The 16988-nt window shown below is 33.6% G+C and overlaps 1 protein-coding gene and 2 non-coding genes across 3 annotated transcripts; all 3 read left to right on the forward strand.

The window, feature by feature from the left end:
• The first annotated feature begins 7123 nt into the window (after positions 1-7123).
• On the forward strand, positions 7124-7195 carry Trnaq-uug. The gene has a single exon. It is a non-coding gene; the product is annotated as a tRNA-Gln (tRNA).
• Positions 7196-7625: 430 nt separating this feature from the next.
• Positions 7626-9568, forward strand: LOC111638470 (RAC-beta serine/threonine-protein kinase A-like). Its single transcript, XM_023384193.1, has 8 exons — positions 7626-7738; positions 7869-8036; positions 8581-8675; positions 8750-8886; positions 8956-9041; positions 9118-9193; positions 9271-9399; positions 9480-9568. Exons 4-8 carry the CDS (start codon positions 8838-8840, stop codon positions 9566-9568), a joined length of 429 nt encoding a protein of 142 aa, XP_023239961.1. The 5' UTR covers positions 7626-7738; positions 7869-8036; positions 8581-8675; positions 8750-8837.
• A 6597-nt stretch (positions 9569-16165) lies between these two features.
• Trnaq-uug lies at positions 16166-16237 on the forward strand. Its single transcript has one exon. It is a non-coding gene; the product is annotated as a tRNA-Gln (tRNA).
• The last annotated feature ends 751 nt before the right edge of the window (positions 16238-16988 follow it).

The raw sequence follows: 16988 nt of genomic DNA on the forward strand, positions 1-16988 counted from the left end.
TTTAAAAACTGGAACTACAAATATTTAGACATCGAACTTCTTATAATGTCTTAGATTGAATAATAATAAATAATTTGTTATTACCACAAATATTTTAAAAAGCATTGTTCTCTTTACGATATTTAATAAATAAGTAACAAATATAATTTAAATAATTATTATATTGAACTATTTCCATATTTTACTTTGCCTTATTGTTATAATATTATTTTAAGTTGTCGTGTACAGAAACTTTGCTATATTGTTACAAGATATTTTATGAAAACTAAAATGAAGTAAATTAAAAAGTTTTCTAAATATTTATAATCTTAATTTATCCGAGAGATTTTTGATCTGAAATTATTGCAAATTAATTTTATAATATTTGGAAAGAATATATTAAATTTTTTTATTGTTAAAATAAAAGTACAGTAGAGCGTCGATTATCCGAATCAATTGGGACTGGGGATGTTCGGATAACTTATTTTTCAGATAACCGATTATGTACGATAAAAATATATTAATCTATCTCGTGTTAAAATTTTTCTCCGTTGCGTGTCGCTTCGCGTTGAATATTCGTCGATGTTAAGCCTGACCTAAACTTTTTAAAATAATAATCGTGGCTATTGTATTGTTAAAAATTATTTCTTTATTTTGTACAAACAAAATTAATCTATTGAAAAATATAAAAACCGAAAAAAAATATACTTTAGAAGTTGATTTAGTATCAAAAACGTTCGATTCAGCACCACGCACAATCCTCAGAAAAACAACACACAAAAGTGCTAGTGCTGCCATCTAAAACACACACACACCAACAAAAAAAATATTGGAGTAGCCCAAGATATAGCCAAAGATTGCAGCGTCACAGCACTAGCGAAAATTTAAATTTGCCAACTGGAATTCTTTCCGATAACCGACTTTCGGATAAACGACACTCTACTGTAATTTAATTCAAATTTATAAAAACATTTAATAATTAATACAGAAACTTTGCCTTGTTGTTAAAAGAAAATTAATTTGTGATCGAAAAATTAATTTTGTGATCTGAAATAATTTCATTCGAAAAATTTTTATTTGCAATATTAATTTAATTTTAAAAATTATTTGTAATTTTAATTTAATAGACATCTGAAATTAATTTTGTGATTAGTATGTTTCATATCACTACTACTCATGTTTCAAACTGACGACAATATCTGTATGAAATTCTATTATATCGAATAATAAGAATGCGTGAGCATCTGGGAGCAAAATCTGGTTCTCGACTAAACCTAGTTGCGGTAGAAGGTCTCGTCCTATAATTCTGTCACACGGAGATATCGTCATCAGTGACATAACATGGTAATGTAGATCTTAGATTTCCAACTTCCAAACTTCAGTTCAATATTTACATAAGTTTTGAATAAATGTCCGTTAGGCTTTTGAACTTTTCTGTTTCATTGTGGCTTTTCCTTTTAGTCAATTTGTTTGCAAATTCTTTAAACAATAATGATCCGGTATCTATTATTAACACTGTGGGATATTTGTCATTAATGAACCGCATTACAGGTATTCCATTCGCTAAATTTTTTTCTACCCATCTTTACTGCCTCAAAACTGTTTTCGCTCGTTTTGTCGTTGTCTTTTAATTTCCTACTTTACTTGTTGCTGTAATCTATCTGGCTTCTGTGGCTTAAATGGCGTTTAAAACTCCTGTTTGCTTGTAGAGAAGAAGAAAAGTTTCTATTATCCCTGAATCTACTTAACCGGCTTTTGGGTGTGATTGGTTGATTTCCATAATGATGCATAATCGCTTTTCGCCGTAAAATTGTTTTTGCGGTGGCTGACAAGATCAGCCTGATAAAACCTACTCCAGACACCAGATGGTGGGAACATACAATTTAGAATAAATATTTCATTGAGCGGAACTCTTCATAAGTCAGAAAGTGTTTTGTCTGTAATCGAAACATGAAGCAAATAAATTTGATCCTATGCAAATATGCACAATGTAGCAAGACCGACATCACCGAAATAAAGTCTGTACGTAAACAGATCCACTGTGAAATGTTCACTTTCACCATGGAAAAAGAAGAGCATTCCGAAACTGATTCCCATGCAGAAATAAAATGTTTTAATTTGACTACTAGATGAACGTAGAGCTATGACATCAATATATAATCAGTCATCTCTTGGCCTAATTAATTTAACTAACCCTCGACTAACTGTGTCCTTTTGCGTATTAATTAAAAATTAATACGCAAAAGTGCACAGATTTTTATATAAAATAGAAGACAGTTGTAGATTCAGGGAAAATTTAACAAAATATAAATTGCGAATACAGGATAAACGAGCAAAATTATTGTGATATTGTCACAATAAGTTTGCTCCTTGTAATATCGTCACAATACTGAGCTAAAATTTTTAAACGTATTTTTAATTTTTATAATTAAAAATGTATGCTATCTATCTAAACGTAGTACTGTCTTGTTTCCGTACACCGTATTTTTGCGCATTACTATCTGCCCAATGTAAAATGATTATGAAACGTTCGTATTTAANTTTTTAAAGAAAAATAATATTATTTTAAATTGTCGTGTACAGAAACTTTGCTTTATTGTTACAAGATATTTTATGAAAACTAAAATGAAGTAAATTAAAAAGTTTTTTAAATATTTATAATCTTAATTTATCCGAGAGATTTTTGATCTGAAATTATTGCAAATTAATTTTATAATAGTTGGAAAGAATATATTAAACTTTCCTTATTGTTAAAATAAAATTACAGTAGAGCGTCGATTATCCGAATCAATTGGGACTGGGGATGTTCGGATAACTTATTTTTCAGATAACCGATTATGTACGATAAAAATATATTAATCTATCTCGTGTTAAAATTTTTCTCCGTTGCGTGTCGCTTCGCGTTGAATATTCGTCGATGTTAAGCCTGACCTAAACTTTTTAAAATAATAATCGTGGCTATTGTATTGTTAAAAATTATTTCTTTATTTTGTACAAACAAAATTAATCTATTGAAAAATATAAAAACCGAAAAAAAATATACTTTAGAAGTTGATTTAGTATCAAAAACGTTCGATTCAGCACCACGCACAATCCTCAGAAAAACAACACACAAAAGTGCTAGTGCTGCCATCTAAAACACACACACACCAACAAAAAAAATATTGGAGTAGCCCAAGATATAGCCAAAGATTGCAGCGTCACAGCACTAGCGAAAATTTAAATTTGCCAACTGGAATTCTTTCCGATAACCGACTTTCGGATAAACGACACTCTACTGTAATTTAATTCAAATTTATAAAAACATTTAATAATTAATACAGAAACTTTGCCTTGTTGTTAAAAGAAAATTAATTTGTGATCGAAAAATTAATTTTGTGATCTGAAATAATTTCATTCGAAAAATTTTTATTTGCAATATTAATTTAATTTTAAAAATTATTTGTAATTTTAATTTAATAGACATCTGAAATTAATTTTGTGATTAGTATGTTTCATATCACTACTACTCATGTTTCAAACTGACGACAATATCTGTATGAAATTCTATTATATCGAATAATAAGAATGCGTGAGCATCTGGGAGCAAAATCTGGTTCTCGACTAAACCTAGTTGCGGTAGAAGGTCTCGTCCTATAATTCTGTCACACGGAGATATCGTCATCAGTGACANATATTGTTTGTGCAAAATAAAAAAGTAATTTCGGACGATACAATAGCCAGGATTATTTTTTTCAAAAACGGGAAATTTTCGTTACGCATCGACAAAAATTCAACCCGGGCCGACACGCAACGGAGAGAAATTTCGAAATTGGATAGGTTAATTTCATCGAAAATGCATCGTGGCCGGCGAAGTTTGAACGATCGCGCCCAAAAGCAGCGATTCCAAAGATGATTGGAGAATGGGAACGAGACCCGCCTTGCGCGTCAAAATGATTCCGTTTAGTAGTGTGTGGCTGTCAGCCATATTTCAGTCTTTATATAGTTCGTAAGTTCTTTACTTCTTTTCTATTTTCTTCTTTCGTTTCTACTTTCTAACTTTCTTTCCATTGTCTCAAAGCAATTTCTACATAAATCGTTACTGCTTGATGGTGAGGATTACCCTTTCTAAGAACGAGAGTTGAACAAAGGAGGAGGAGATTAAGACTTCCCCGAATTTCAGGAGATAGACAAAGGAAGTAAAACCCCAAGACAACGTGAGAGACGAGTTGTGGACTTTTTTTGGTTGGACCTGGGAAAAAACAGACGTCGGACGCTGCGCTCCAGCTCGATAGAGGGTGGAAGAGAGGAGATTGCAGTCGTGAGAGAGAACCCTGCCAAGACTGAACACAGAAAGAGGTACGAGGATCCATCGGATACTAGAAGAGTGAGAGAATTCAGACATCGAACCGATGGTTTACTAGAGAAAGAGAAGGGATCGCGATTTTGAGGACGGAAATCGTTAAGGAGATCGATCAGACGACTTGAACCCGGGTACTTTCTGTTTACTTTCCTATCGTACCTTTGCTTTCCTAAGTCTATCCTTTCTTTTCCCCATTATTTTAAGATAGACGTAAGATTAGTTTTAAGTTAGTCATTAAATTTATTCGGTTGTTCTCTGTTATGCGCGCGTGCGGTATATCCCTGTAAAATTAATAGGAGGCGACTCACTTCCCTGTAGGCTGTATATATTGAAGTGAAAATCTGTAGGTCGGTGTATTAAAAGAACCGCGTTCGGAAAGAATTAAAAGAATATATATCGTGTGCAATTTTGTTTCTGTGTTGTTATTTGTGACGGTTACTGGCGNCGTAGTACTGTCTTGTTTCCGTACACCGTATTTTTGCGCATTACTATCTGCCCAATGTAAAATGATTATGAAACGTTCGTATTTAAGCTGAAATATACGTAAATATGTTAACAATATTTTTCAGTTATGTCTATGTTAGTTTATTTAAAGGTTTATTTATTACAAAATGTTTACATACTATTTTTAATGTATAAATTGTCTGATTTGAAGAATTTATCAGAATAAAATTAATAAATATTAGTATTAACTCTTATAATAACTTGATTGATCTAGGTAGCTTATTTACTAACTTACAGATATTAAATTTAAATATATATATATAATTATAAATAATGTTTATAAAAGAATAACTAATTTTCTGTTTTGAATAGAGAGTGAACTACACAAGTTTTACGTTAAATAATTAGATATTAGTTACCTTTGTAAAACTGTTTTAAAACACTTATAGGTATGTAATTCAGGAGCGTTCTTGTCAAAACAAACAGACAGATAACAATATAACGACAATGACGTTGATTAGGTTGTGTGTCGACGTCATTGATTGGATGCTGATCTGACGAATTGTGCATTTTCCATTATCATTCGAATTTCCTCAACGTGTCTTAGGCAATAAATTGATTAATTTCAAATACAACGTCCTTGAAGAAGAAATCGCTTTTTTGCAGACTGCTTGTGTGTTTTTTGAACTGCTATCTTAATTCCATTGTACTACTTTTAAGACATTGAATTATTTTATAGAAAACTTATAATTTTGAAAATTACGTATATTAGTTTGAAAATTTTAAAATTTGTAATGTATATGTGAGGTATAAATGTTTCGTAATTATTANTTGAAGAAGAAATCGCTTTTTTGCAGACTGCTTGTGTGTTTTTTGAACTGCTATCTTAATTCCATTGTACTACTTTTAAGACATTGAATTATTTTATAGAAAACTTATAATTTTGAAAATTACGTATATTAGTTTGGAAATTTTAAAATTTGTAATGTATATGTGAGGTATAAATGATTCGTAATTATTAAAAGAAAGTAAAAATTAGTTTGCTTTTATTACTTTGTTTACATATATTCGTATATACACTTCTCATTAAAATGTCGAAGGTCATAAATAATTACAGAATTACTTCATAATTATTCGAAAGTATTGTAATTTATCTAACTGCGATAGAGTTGATAATAAACAAAAAATTAAATGTACTTTAAATTAAATGTTACCTTTTAAATTTTTTTGTTTCTGTAATACATTAAATATCGTCCTTGCAGCTACTAAATATAAATCCAGATAATAACTTATATATAGTTTGATTTCTTAATAAGAAATAAGAACAATAGATTTAGCAATTCGAAAATTTCGGTTATTATGAGTAAGTCTGATCATTACAAAACAATGTTCAAGTAGTTTTATAAGTACTGTGTTATTTTTTAAAATACTTAATAAAACTTTATTTAATACGGAATGTATATTGAATTNAGGTTGCAACTTTCTCGCTCTGCTCGCTGACTACTTTCTTTAAATCTTCCTTAGTGGCTAAGGAGCTAAGCCTTTTCTCAAGTTTTTCAGAAATACTGTTACACTCTATAGCTATGCTTGCTAAATTTATAACTCTATTAAACCGCTCAGTAACGTATCTTAAGTTCTCCTTTGATGACAGTTTCCCGTTGGGGTTTGACGCAAAATAACCCTTTATTTCATCGATGGCCTTATGGGCCTCCTCCAAAAATTTATCCTTACTGCTAGATCCCATTTAGAATATTAAATAAAACCGAGGTACTAAAATGTGTCCCGATGCAATATGGCAATAGTTGATAACTTTGGTGAAACTTAAGGAAGCAGCACCTGACGCAACATGTATTGCACTATGCTATCATAGACTGGAAATTCGACCGGAAATGGTGGAAAAAAGTACTTACTGCTGTCTTTGCTCTGTAAATAGTTGGAGATTGTCCACAAAAGTAATCCTAAGCGGCTGGGATGAGGATATTCCACAAAGTTCGGAAGTTGGAGAGGATGAAGTGCGATGACACCCACAGTACCAGAGACAGTAGTCTGATAGGGTGGAGACCCTTCCACAGGTAGGCCAAGCAAGCTTGGCCGGTGGTAGCACTGGCTGGGCAAAGACTTGACTTGTCCACAACGAAAGACAGCATGCAATCGAAAATAATCAACGAATTTCAGCCGAATTGTTAAACGACGCCCATCAAATTACTTAACGCGAAGAAAGTCGAGGATGTTCCGCTCTGCGCGATATACTGTTTTGCGACACTCAAATTTCCGTTGCATGTTACAATCGAACCAAATAATGTCCGTTGGCACGCTGCTTGGTTTATAAATGTCCTTTCGAGAAGCAGCTTGCGGTCAGGTCTCGTGGTGTAACGGTAAGCACTCTGGACTTTGAATCCAGCGATCCGAGTTCGAATCTCGGTGAGACCTCTTGTTTTTTTCCCCTGTCGTCGTTCTGTATCGGAAGTTCGTATATAGTTAATCGAGGGAGGAGTCTTCGATTAACTGTATATGAACTTTCCGATGCAATCAACTTCTAATCTTTTCATATCTGATCTCGACTTTCATCTACCTAACTGCGTTTTTGAAATTTAATACCAATGAAAAAGAAACGTACGATAAAATTTTGTAAAGAATTCTGCAATAGCTCATGTTAATACGCTAATGGAATTTTAGATATTTAATCACGTCATTTAATATTAAATGTAATTTCATAATAATAAATTACAACAATAAGCTGCTTTTAACAATATTGTATTGTTGGAATTGCTAAGAAAAATGATGCGAAGCGCAATAAAAATGTTTTTGCGAAAGTTGAGTATTAAGGAGAAGCGGAAAATGTAATTTTCCTCATTAATTATATTTGTAATTAAGACTTATTTCATGTTTATTCGAAAATAATCGAATTTTTTTTATAGGAGAGAGGATAACGCTGAACCAGATGGTCAGCGAAATACAGAATATCCCATAAACGTAAGATATTACTATTTCTCTAGAAAAATCGAAGTTATTTGTAACTAATATTCAGTTATTAGCGATTTTTAAAAATATTTTTTCCAAAACGTTTCAAGCGTAGTTGATTTTTATTATTGACTTTTCTTAGATTGACAAAAATTTGCATGAAACAAAGTGTCTCCCCGTAAAAAAAAAGGATTCACAGTTCCATGACAAGAAGTAAAAGAAAACAGAAAAATTTATAGAATTCTGTAGAAACGTATTCTATAAATTCTATTGTTGTCGCTGTAATTCAGCAGAAATTTCCGATTCGCAGGTAAGTTCTCGTTCTTCGTATACACTTAATGCTTTACTTAGCGAAGTTTACCATTAAACGATTCTGTGATTTTAGAATAGTCAATCGGAAAATTCTCAATACAGAGTCGATTCTTCAAAAATTAATAAAGACATTATTAATGACTATGAATTTCAAAAGATTGGAAAGGGGACTTTTGGAACAGTTTATTTGGCTTGCTTCAGAAACTCTGACCAAAACGTGGCTTTGAAAGCCGTCGAGAGAAAGCGCTTTTGTCTTGCACAGGTGTTCTTTCAGCTTTGTTTTTCATATTCTTAATCTTATAATAATAGAAATTTATTTGACACCCTTGTCCATGTAATATAAAATAATTTAATAAGCATATTCTATCATTAGTACATAAAGCGTTTAATCTCCATATTAAAAATCATCACATTCACACATCATTTATTGATGATGCACTAAGCGGAAATAAATCGATGCTTTATATACATTAATTACAAATGTCTACAGAATATTCTTAATTTGTATCTAGTGTATACTTAAAAAATTACTTTACTTATAGAGGCGCGAATTGAATAAAGGACGAAAAGCGTGGACAACCATATCGAGCCATCCGCACATCGTCTCTTTAATATGTTTTTTCAAAACAAATACTAGGTAAATTTTAACTCTACATTTGATTTATTAATAATACTTAATGGTTTTTATGTAATAATAATTGTCTTCTTCAGTTTCTGTTTCGTCTGCGACTTTGTGGACGGACAGGATATAACTCATAATTTAGAAAATGACGGACCCTTCGAAGAAGCCCGAGTCAAAATGATCGGTGCTCAAGTGGCTTCGGCCATAATGTATATTCATAATCGAGGTAGTTTTTAAAATCTATTTATTCATTCAAATGTAAATTGTATAATGAATTTGCTTTTGTCTTCGATAGGAATCATTCACAGATATATCGGGTCGAATAACGTCATGCTAGATAAGTCGAAAGGAGCGCAACTGATTGATTTCGGTCTCTGCACAGTAAGTAGTGTGTAAAATATTATCTTAATTTTCGTACAAGTGTTGATTTCTCATTAACTGATTATCATTCTGTCAGTATGAACAAAATCCGAAACAATTTTGCGGCACTTTCTTCTATCTTTGTCCAGAAATCCTTGAGGAAAAACCGTATGGTGAGTTGTTCTATTTCAATTTAATCACGTCATTTTGTTTAAGTCTTGTAATTATAATTAATATGCATTCATTTTAGATGCTTACTGCGATTGGTGGGCATTCGGAATTCTCTTATACCAAATGTTCATCGAAAAAACACCGATGGAGATGTATTTAGAAAAAGTCCCGAATATTGACAATGTGTCCTTTATGGAGATAATAAAAAGTAAGCGATGATTATTTTTAGTTTGTTAATGGCAAAAAGAGAAAACGTGTGATTAATGTACTGTACCAATGTCTTTTCAGTCGCTCAAAACGTCCGGGTGCAGTATTTTTTGCATCTCTCAATAAATGCAATGGACGTAATCGACGATTTACTGGAAAAAGTAAGATGAAATCTTTATTGTAGTTAATGTACTTTCTTATATGACGCATTCGTTTTGCATAATTATTTTCCATTAAACCTCAAAGTATTAAATATTAGTGTTTATATTGTTTTATGCGAGAAATTCATAATTTTTATGTAGTTAATAAGAAACTCATCCATTCATTTAATAATACAAATACATTTCAACACGTTTTCTGCATAATTTAATAGATATTTACGTAACTTATTCATAATAAATAATAAAAATTTAGAAAACTATTCAGTGGGGACAGAAATTTTAATTAAAAAATATATNTATCTAAATGTATAAAATTACTTGTCTTGACTGACTGACTGAGTCACTGATTCATCATCGCCTAAAGCAAACCGCTGAACCTAAAGGAATGAAATTTGGTACGCTATTAGGGAACGCACTAAGAAGGGATTTTTCGAAATTCCCCAGCGGGAGGAGAGGAAGAGCATTAAGGCTTAACCGGAAGGACAACTTCTACTGTTCTACTTTAGATGAGATTTTTGTTAGATGGGATTTGCTTGAAAAATCTTAGCGGGCGAAGTCGCGGGTAACAGCTAGTTGTAACATAATATAACATAACGATCTTCTTACATTTCCAAAATTCTTATCTATAACTAAATCATTAATTTAATAAACAAAACTGAAATTGTAGAGCATCCAATTTCTAATCGTATCACATAACCTGGAATCAATCTGGAAAGTTTATAAATCTGACGAAAAAATATACTTCCAATTTCTGGAAGTGATTCATCGCCCAGATAGAAGATCCGTAAGACAACACAGAGTATATTAGCGAATGAAATAATTTTATATAAGTACCAACATTAAATACATTTAATTTTGTTAGTAAAGGTCACATTGTTCCTATTGCACTTCTACTTTTTTTAAAAATGCTTTTTTTGTAGATAAAAACAATCCCGAGAATTAAAACGGTACTCCTAAATATGTATATTCTACAGCAATATCCAGTAATTGACTTTTATAATACCATTTATCATGATGAGACAACTTTCTGCCTTTCCTACAGACCATTACTTTTGTTTTAGCCAAATTAATTTTTAAATCGTAATCTTCACAGACTTCTGCAAAAACATTTAGCAAATTTAGAAAATCTGCTATAATAACTGTGTCGTCAGCATACATCAATATATGGAACTCTCTATAATCAGAAATAGGCAAACCCAAAAACCCAGATTGATATGATCCACAAGTTAATTAACATATAAAGAAAATAACATAGAACTTTAAATTTTACCTTGCAGTACACCAATCTTAATATCAAACGACTCTGTATATCCACTCGTACTTTTTACCCTTGCAGTGGCCTTTCTGTAAATATCCATAATCAAATTGTAAAAATGCTTACTGATCAACATTTTTAAGCATTATGCTATCAAATGCGGCTTCAAATCAAAAAATACTGCATATATATTTTTCTTTTCTTCCTAAGTTGTTCTTGTATTAACTCATTCAAAATAAATATTTGGTCTAAACAAGAAAATCCTTTGTAAAACCTGCTTGTTCTTAGTGTAAAATTTTCATTTCATTAACCCAAACAGTTAAACGAGAATTCAAAATAGCTGTAAATAATTTGCTAATTATTTGAAGTTTCGAATTTGCTTTCGACGAACGTATCTAAAATACGATGAAAATTAATTTATTTTGATAGATCGGATTCAATTCAACATCAGACGTTCTTGATCAGAAATGTTCCTTCGTTGTTTTGAGTGCAGAGAAAAACACTCTGCCAAACAGTTGGTGGCTTAAATGCAAAAGGATATCTTCAACGTTATATCGAAGTTTACACACAGTATATATTCGCATAAATTTTTTCAAGATTTTTGCTAATTTTAATTTTTGAATTTTGGTATTCAGCTTTACTGTTGTTGATCACGCGATCGCAATGAGGTAATTTTCTGATTGGACCAACTAGCTATACAATTATGTTAAATTAACTTTCTATAGACTTATTGGTTCAGCTACTGTGAGAGCTTTTTGCAATTTTTAGGTTTTCATTGGCGACGTCTTAGAAAAGATATTGTACAGTGGTTGGCTGCCATAATAGAGAGTTTTTTATAAATAGTTTGAAGCTGTATGAGATATACACGAAAACGATGCATCGAGATTATCCATGTATTAAATTGTTCCAATTACATTCATTTTCTCGGGATGAAAATTTAAGAAAAAAACTGGTAAGCAGCCATGCACGTACATCCAGCTATATAAATAACTTTTCCATTATTAGACACACAAGTCCATACGGAATGATGACTTGCACACAGGGTTTGTGATGGCTCTACATTTGTCTTAAAGACATAAATATTTTGTGTCTTTAAGACAAATGTAATTTAATTAAAATTTTATTTACGTTGTACTTAAAAAATAATTATAAGAGTTCTGACTCTTATAATTATCAAAAATTACTTAAATATAAGCTTTAATTTTAATAAGATATTTAAATATAACTGGATATTTCAAAGGTGCATTGTCTCGTGTCATTATTTTACGATTTTATAATTTCGATTGATAAAAATAAATTAGAAAATGAAGAAATCGTGCAAAAATCCAAAAATTTTGCATCAGATCAATTCTGAATATATTGGACTATATTTAAACGGCAATAGGCCTTGCATATATTTACTGATAGATAATAACAGTGGAGTGTTAGTAAAATTACAAAAGCCAATTATGCCAATTATTTTCTAGGAACAAAAAAAAAAAAAATAGGATTTAGGTTTTCCTTATTTTAAATTTTTATCAGTTTTAAAAAATATATCCCCACTATCCATGTTGCACGNTTAATATAAAATATATGCTCTCAATCTCAAATTAGTAATATACTGCCTCGCCCCCGTACATCATACTTTTCCTGTTAGCAATAGATTCGGGTCTGTCTTCTGTTTAACTCCTTTCGAGAAAAAAGTTTGAATTGAAATAAAGTGACTTCTGTCTTGCATTAGAAGTTCATGTAGAGTTAATCGGGACCTCCCGCCCCTCATTCCGATAGTCTGGTGTCAAAATGGAAAAACGACTCGTAATTTAGCGTCGACGTAATCACTCAGTGGAAGGAAATTTCATTTATTGTAAGAGACAAAACATGTCATAACTTCTTTCGAAATTCCGTAAACTAAACAATTGTAATTGAATCATCGTTTAGTTAGTTCAACGTCGGCCTGTCATAAAACTGCTTGAACATAACGAGAAATGAATATTCAAAATTGATTAGGCATCAATCGCAATCGCAGAATAACGTCAGGATGGCCGAGAGTTCTAAGGCGCCAAAATCAAGGTAGATCCTTCCTGTAAATGCGGGAGCGTGCAATAGTGGTCGTGGGTTCGAATACCACTCCCGACACGAGCTTTTCTTATGTGCGGTTGATTGAAATTGTCTATTCTAGTTTGACGTAAGTGCCTGGAAGACATTTTGTAATTTTTTTTATTCGAAACAGTAATGTTAATTGGATCAGAAGTTTGCAACATGTTGAATTCCGTTTTGAAACTATCGTTAAAGCAGAATAAACATATGGAAACGTTGCAAAGCGTCGAGCAGAAACTCTGCTTCGCCGCACGTGTGTGAAGCACAGTTTCTGTTATAAATTCAAAGCAAAAAAAATTTCTGAATTCTATTGTCGCTGTCACCTTCCATTGCATAAACGATGACAGGGGCGAAGAAGCAAAAAAAGCCCCACCGAAATTTCAACTCGGATCACGGGATTCAGAGTCCAGAGGGCTAATCACTACACTATATAACGTCACACAGATCCACGTGTCGCGTATCACCTTAATGCATTGCAGATTGCCTTATCGACTATCGCGTAAATATATCGCCGCATCTGTTGTTGCCGATAATGGAAGTCTCTCCGTCTACACTTTCTCCTTAAAACGCGAAGCTGTTGCCACAAATCTGTCGCGAAGAGATTGACGGTTGCGGTCGGCGGACGCGGTGAAAAAGAATTTAAGAAACGTGTTTCGTCGTGTGGAAAGCAAATAGACCGTAAATTGTCGATGGCTGTCCGTGATCGGTGTGTAAATAATCGAATCATTAATTCGTTTCAAGCGTGTTTTTATCGTAAGCAGTCACGGCGCTCGCACGACAGAGGCGCGATACTGACATCAACTGACAGTTGCATTGCACGAAATCGTGCAGTGCAACTGTCAGCTGGCGGTCGTCGCGATTTCCACAACGAAAGACAGTGCTGAGAAAGATAACGAGGCCGAACTCAAAGGTATAGCCCGTTTTAGACTAGAAGAGGAGGAAGATAAAGTTTGTTGCGAAGAGGCTAAGGTGAAGGGGAATTAAAGTGATATAGGAGAGAAGGAAAATAGTCAACCAGGGTTCATGGGAACCCATGAGCGCCTCGCATCGGTCATTTATTAAAGAAAAGAAAACAGAATTACAATACAGTGAATGGTACAAATAATAAGATACAGTGTAAACTTCAAAATGGCGCGACAATAAGAAGACATATATCAAAATGAGTCAGTACAATGACAAGAGAACAGAAGTGCAATGCGTAACAGACATACAGGTAGCAGATGATTCACGCGACGATTAACAGGTTGGTAAAACTGATAATAGTATAACGTTGAGGCACAGATATCACACGAAAACAGAAACGCAATGGGTGCCAAACTTCCAGATAACAGATGAAACGCGTAACAGGTAAATTATGAAATAGTAAGACATAAAATGACGAACAGGTTACAGTAGCTGGAAGAGAATACAGAGGTAGATTACCGATTTAGAAGAACCGGCGATGATACGAAGGTTCATAGATCGATGGGAGCACTAGGAGTTGTAGTCAAATCTCTGGGCGGTTTCCGCTTTGACACGTGACAACATCGGGCAGTTGGAGCTCATTGAGTTGTGATCTCTGTTAGAGTAGTTCGCCTTGGTACAGTTCACGCATCTGGGTGGATCTTCTTTCTTAGGGCAATCCTTGTAAAGATGGTGTTTTCCGCAGTGGCTGCAGGTGTTCTCTTTCTCAGTGCAAGTTCTTGCCCTATGCCCAAAAGCTAGACACTTGTAGCATTGTATGACAGGCAGAAAATCATACACTGGGCACCTACTCCATTCAATATTGACTCTTCTCTCTTTGTTAAGAAGCTCTCTTAGTTTTGGAGGGACCTCTATTACCCAGGAGTTGTAGTCTGTGTTCCGTTGTTTCATGGGGAATTTTAATTTAACTTTGTCCATAAATTGTCTCTCGCTGTACATGTTTTGAATGTCTCCGTTTTGCTGGTAAACAAATTGCAGGATGTCATTACCCTCAATGGAACGCGGGACATTGGCCAGCTTAACAAGAGGGTGATTTTTCTCAGCAAACTTAGAGCCTAAGTCTCCCACTTTGGAAATTTCTCCGTCCAGATCAAGTGCAGAGTCTATCGTAGGGCAATCCACAGCAATTCCCCCATTGCCAATATTTCTCATACGCCTAATACCGACCCCTATTGTGTGTGGCTTGATTTTTCTCTTTAAAAGCTCCTTGGTTTGCTCAGAGGTGTGTTCCTTGTTATCACTATAGACTATGACAGTGTAGCAAGGGGGAGGAGGAGAAGGAGGAGAGTAAACTGGAGGAGGAGAGTTGATCCCTTTCCTAAGCGCGTCACTGTAGCGATTACTGGTGTACTCTTTGCCTTTCGGTTTATCTCTAGTAACAGATTTCTCTAATACACCCATATTTTCTTTAACCTCAGTAAGTGAGGTTGCAACTTTCTCGCTCTGCTCGCTGACTACTTTCTTTAAATCTTCCTTAGTGGCTAAGGAGCTAAGCCTTTTCTCAAGTTTTTCAGAAATACTGTTACACTCTATAGCTATGCTTGCTAAATTTATAACTCTATTAAACCGCTCAGTAACGTATCTTAAGTTCTCCTTTGATGACAGTTTCCCGTTGGGGTTTGACGCAAAATAACCCTTTATTTCATCGATGGCCTTATGGGCCTCCTCCAAAAATTTATCCTTACTGCTAGATCCCATTTAGAATATTAAATAAAACCGAGGTACTAAAATGTGTCCCGACGCAATATGGCAATAGTTGATAACTTTGGTGAAACTTAAGGAAGCAGCACCTGACGCAACATGTATTGCACTATGCTATCATAGACTGGAAATTCGACCGGAAATGGTGGAAAAAAGTACTTACTGCTGTCTTTGCTCTGTAAATAGTTGGAGATTGTCCACAAAAGTAATCCTAAGCGGCTGGGATGAGGATATTCCACAAAGTTCGGAAGTTGGAGAGGATGAAGTGCGATGACACCCACAGTACCAGAGACAGTAGTCTGATAGGGTGGAGACCCTTCCACAGGTAGGCCAAGCAAGCTTGGCCGGTGGTAGCACTGGCTGGGCAAAGACTTGACTTGTCCACAACGAAAGACAGCATGCAATCGAAAATAATCAACGAATTTCAGCCGAATTGTTAAACGACGCCCATCAAATTACTTAACGCGAAGAAAGTCGAGGATGTTCCGCTCTGCGCGATATACTGTTTTGCGACACTCAAATTTCCGTTGCATGTTACAATCGAACCAAATAATGTCCGTTGGCACGCTGCTTGGTTTATAAATGTCCTTTCGAGAAGCAGCTTGCGGTCAGGTCTCGTGGTGTAACGGTAAGCACTCTGGACTTTGAATCCAGCGATCCGAGTTCGAATCTCGGTGAGACCTCTTGTTTTTTTCCCCTGTCGTCGTTCTGTATCGGAAGTTCGTATATAGTTAATCGAGGGAGGAGTCTTCGATTAACTGTATATGAACTTTCCGATGCAATCAACTTCTAATCTTTTCATATCTGATCTCGACTTTCATCTACCTAACTGCGTTTTTGAAATTTAATACCAATGAAAAAGAAACGTACGATAAAATTTTGTAAAGAATTCTGCAATAGCTCATGTTAATACGCTAATGGAATTTTAGATATTTAATCACGTCATTTAATATTAAATGTAATTTCATAATAATAAATTACAACAATAAGCTGCTTTTAACAATATTGTATTGTTGGAATTGCTAAGAAAAATGATGCGAAGCGCAATAAAAATGTTTTTGCGAAAGTTGAGTATTAAGGAGAAGCGGAAAATGTAATTTTCCTCATTAATTATATTTGTAATTAAGACTTATTTCATGTTTATTCGAAAATAATCGAATTTTTTTTATAGGAGAGAGGATAACGCTGAACCAGATGGTCAGCGAAATACAGAATATCCCATAAACGTAAGATATTACTATTTCTCTAGAAAAATCGAAGTTATTTGTAACTAATATTCAGTTATTAGCGATTTTTAAAAATATTTTTTCCAAAACGTTTCAAGCGTAGTTGATTTTTATTATTGACTTTTCTTAGATTGACAAAAATTTGCATGAAACAAAGTGTCTCCCCGTAAAAAAAAAGGATTCACAGTTCCATGACAAGAAGTAAAAG

The sequence above is a fragment of the Centruroides sculpturatus genome, unplaced genomic scaffold (assembly GCF_000671375.1).
Source record: "Centruroides sculpturatus isolate CEXI.00-Female unplaced genomic scaffold, Cexi_2.0 scaffold1140, whole genome shotgun sequence".
Lineage (NCBI taxonomy): Eukaryota > Metazoa > Arthropoda > Arachnida > Scorpiones > Buthidae > Centruroides > Centruroides sculpturatus.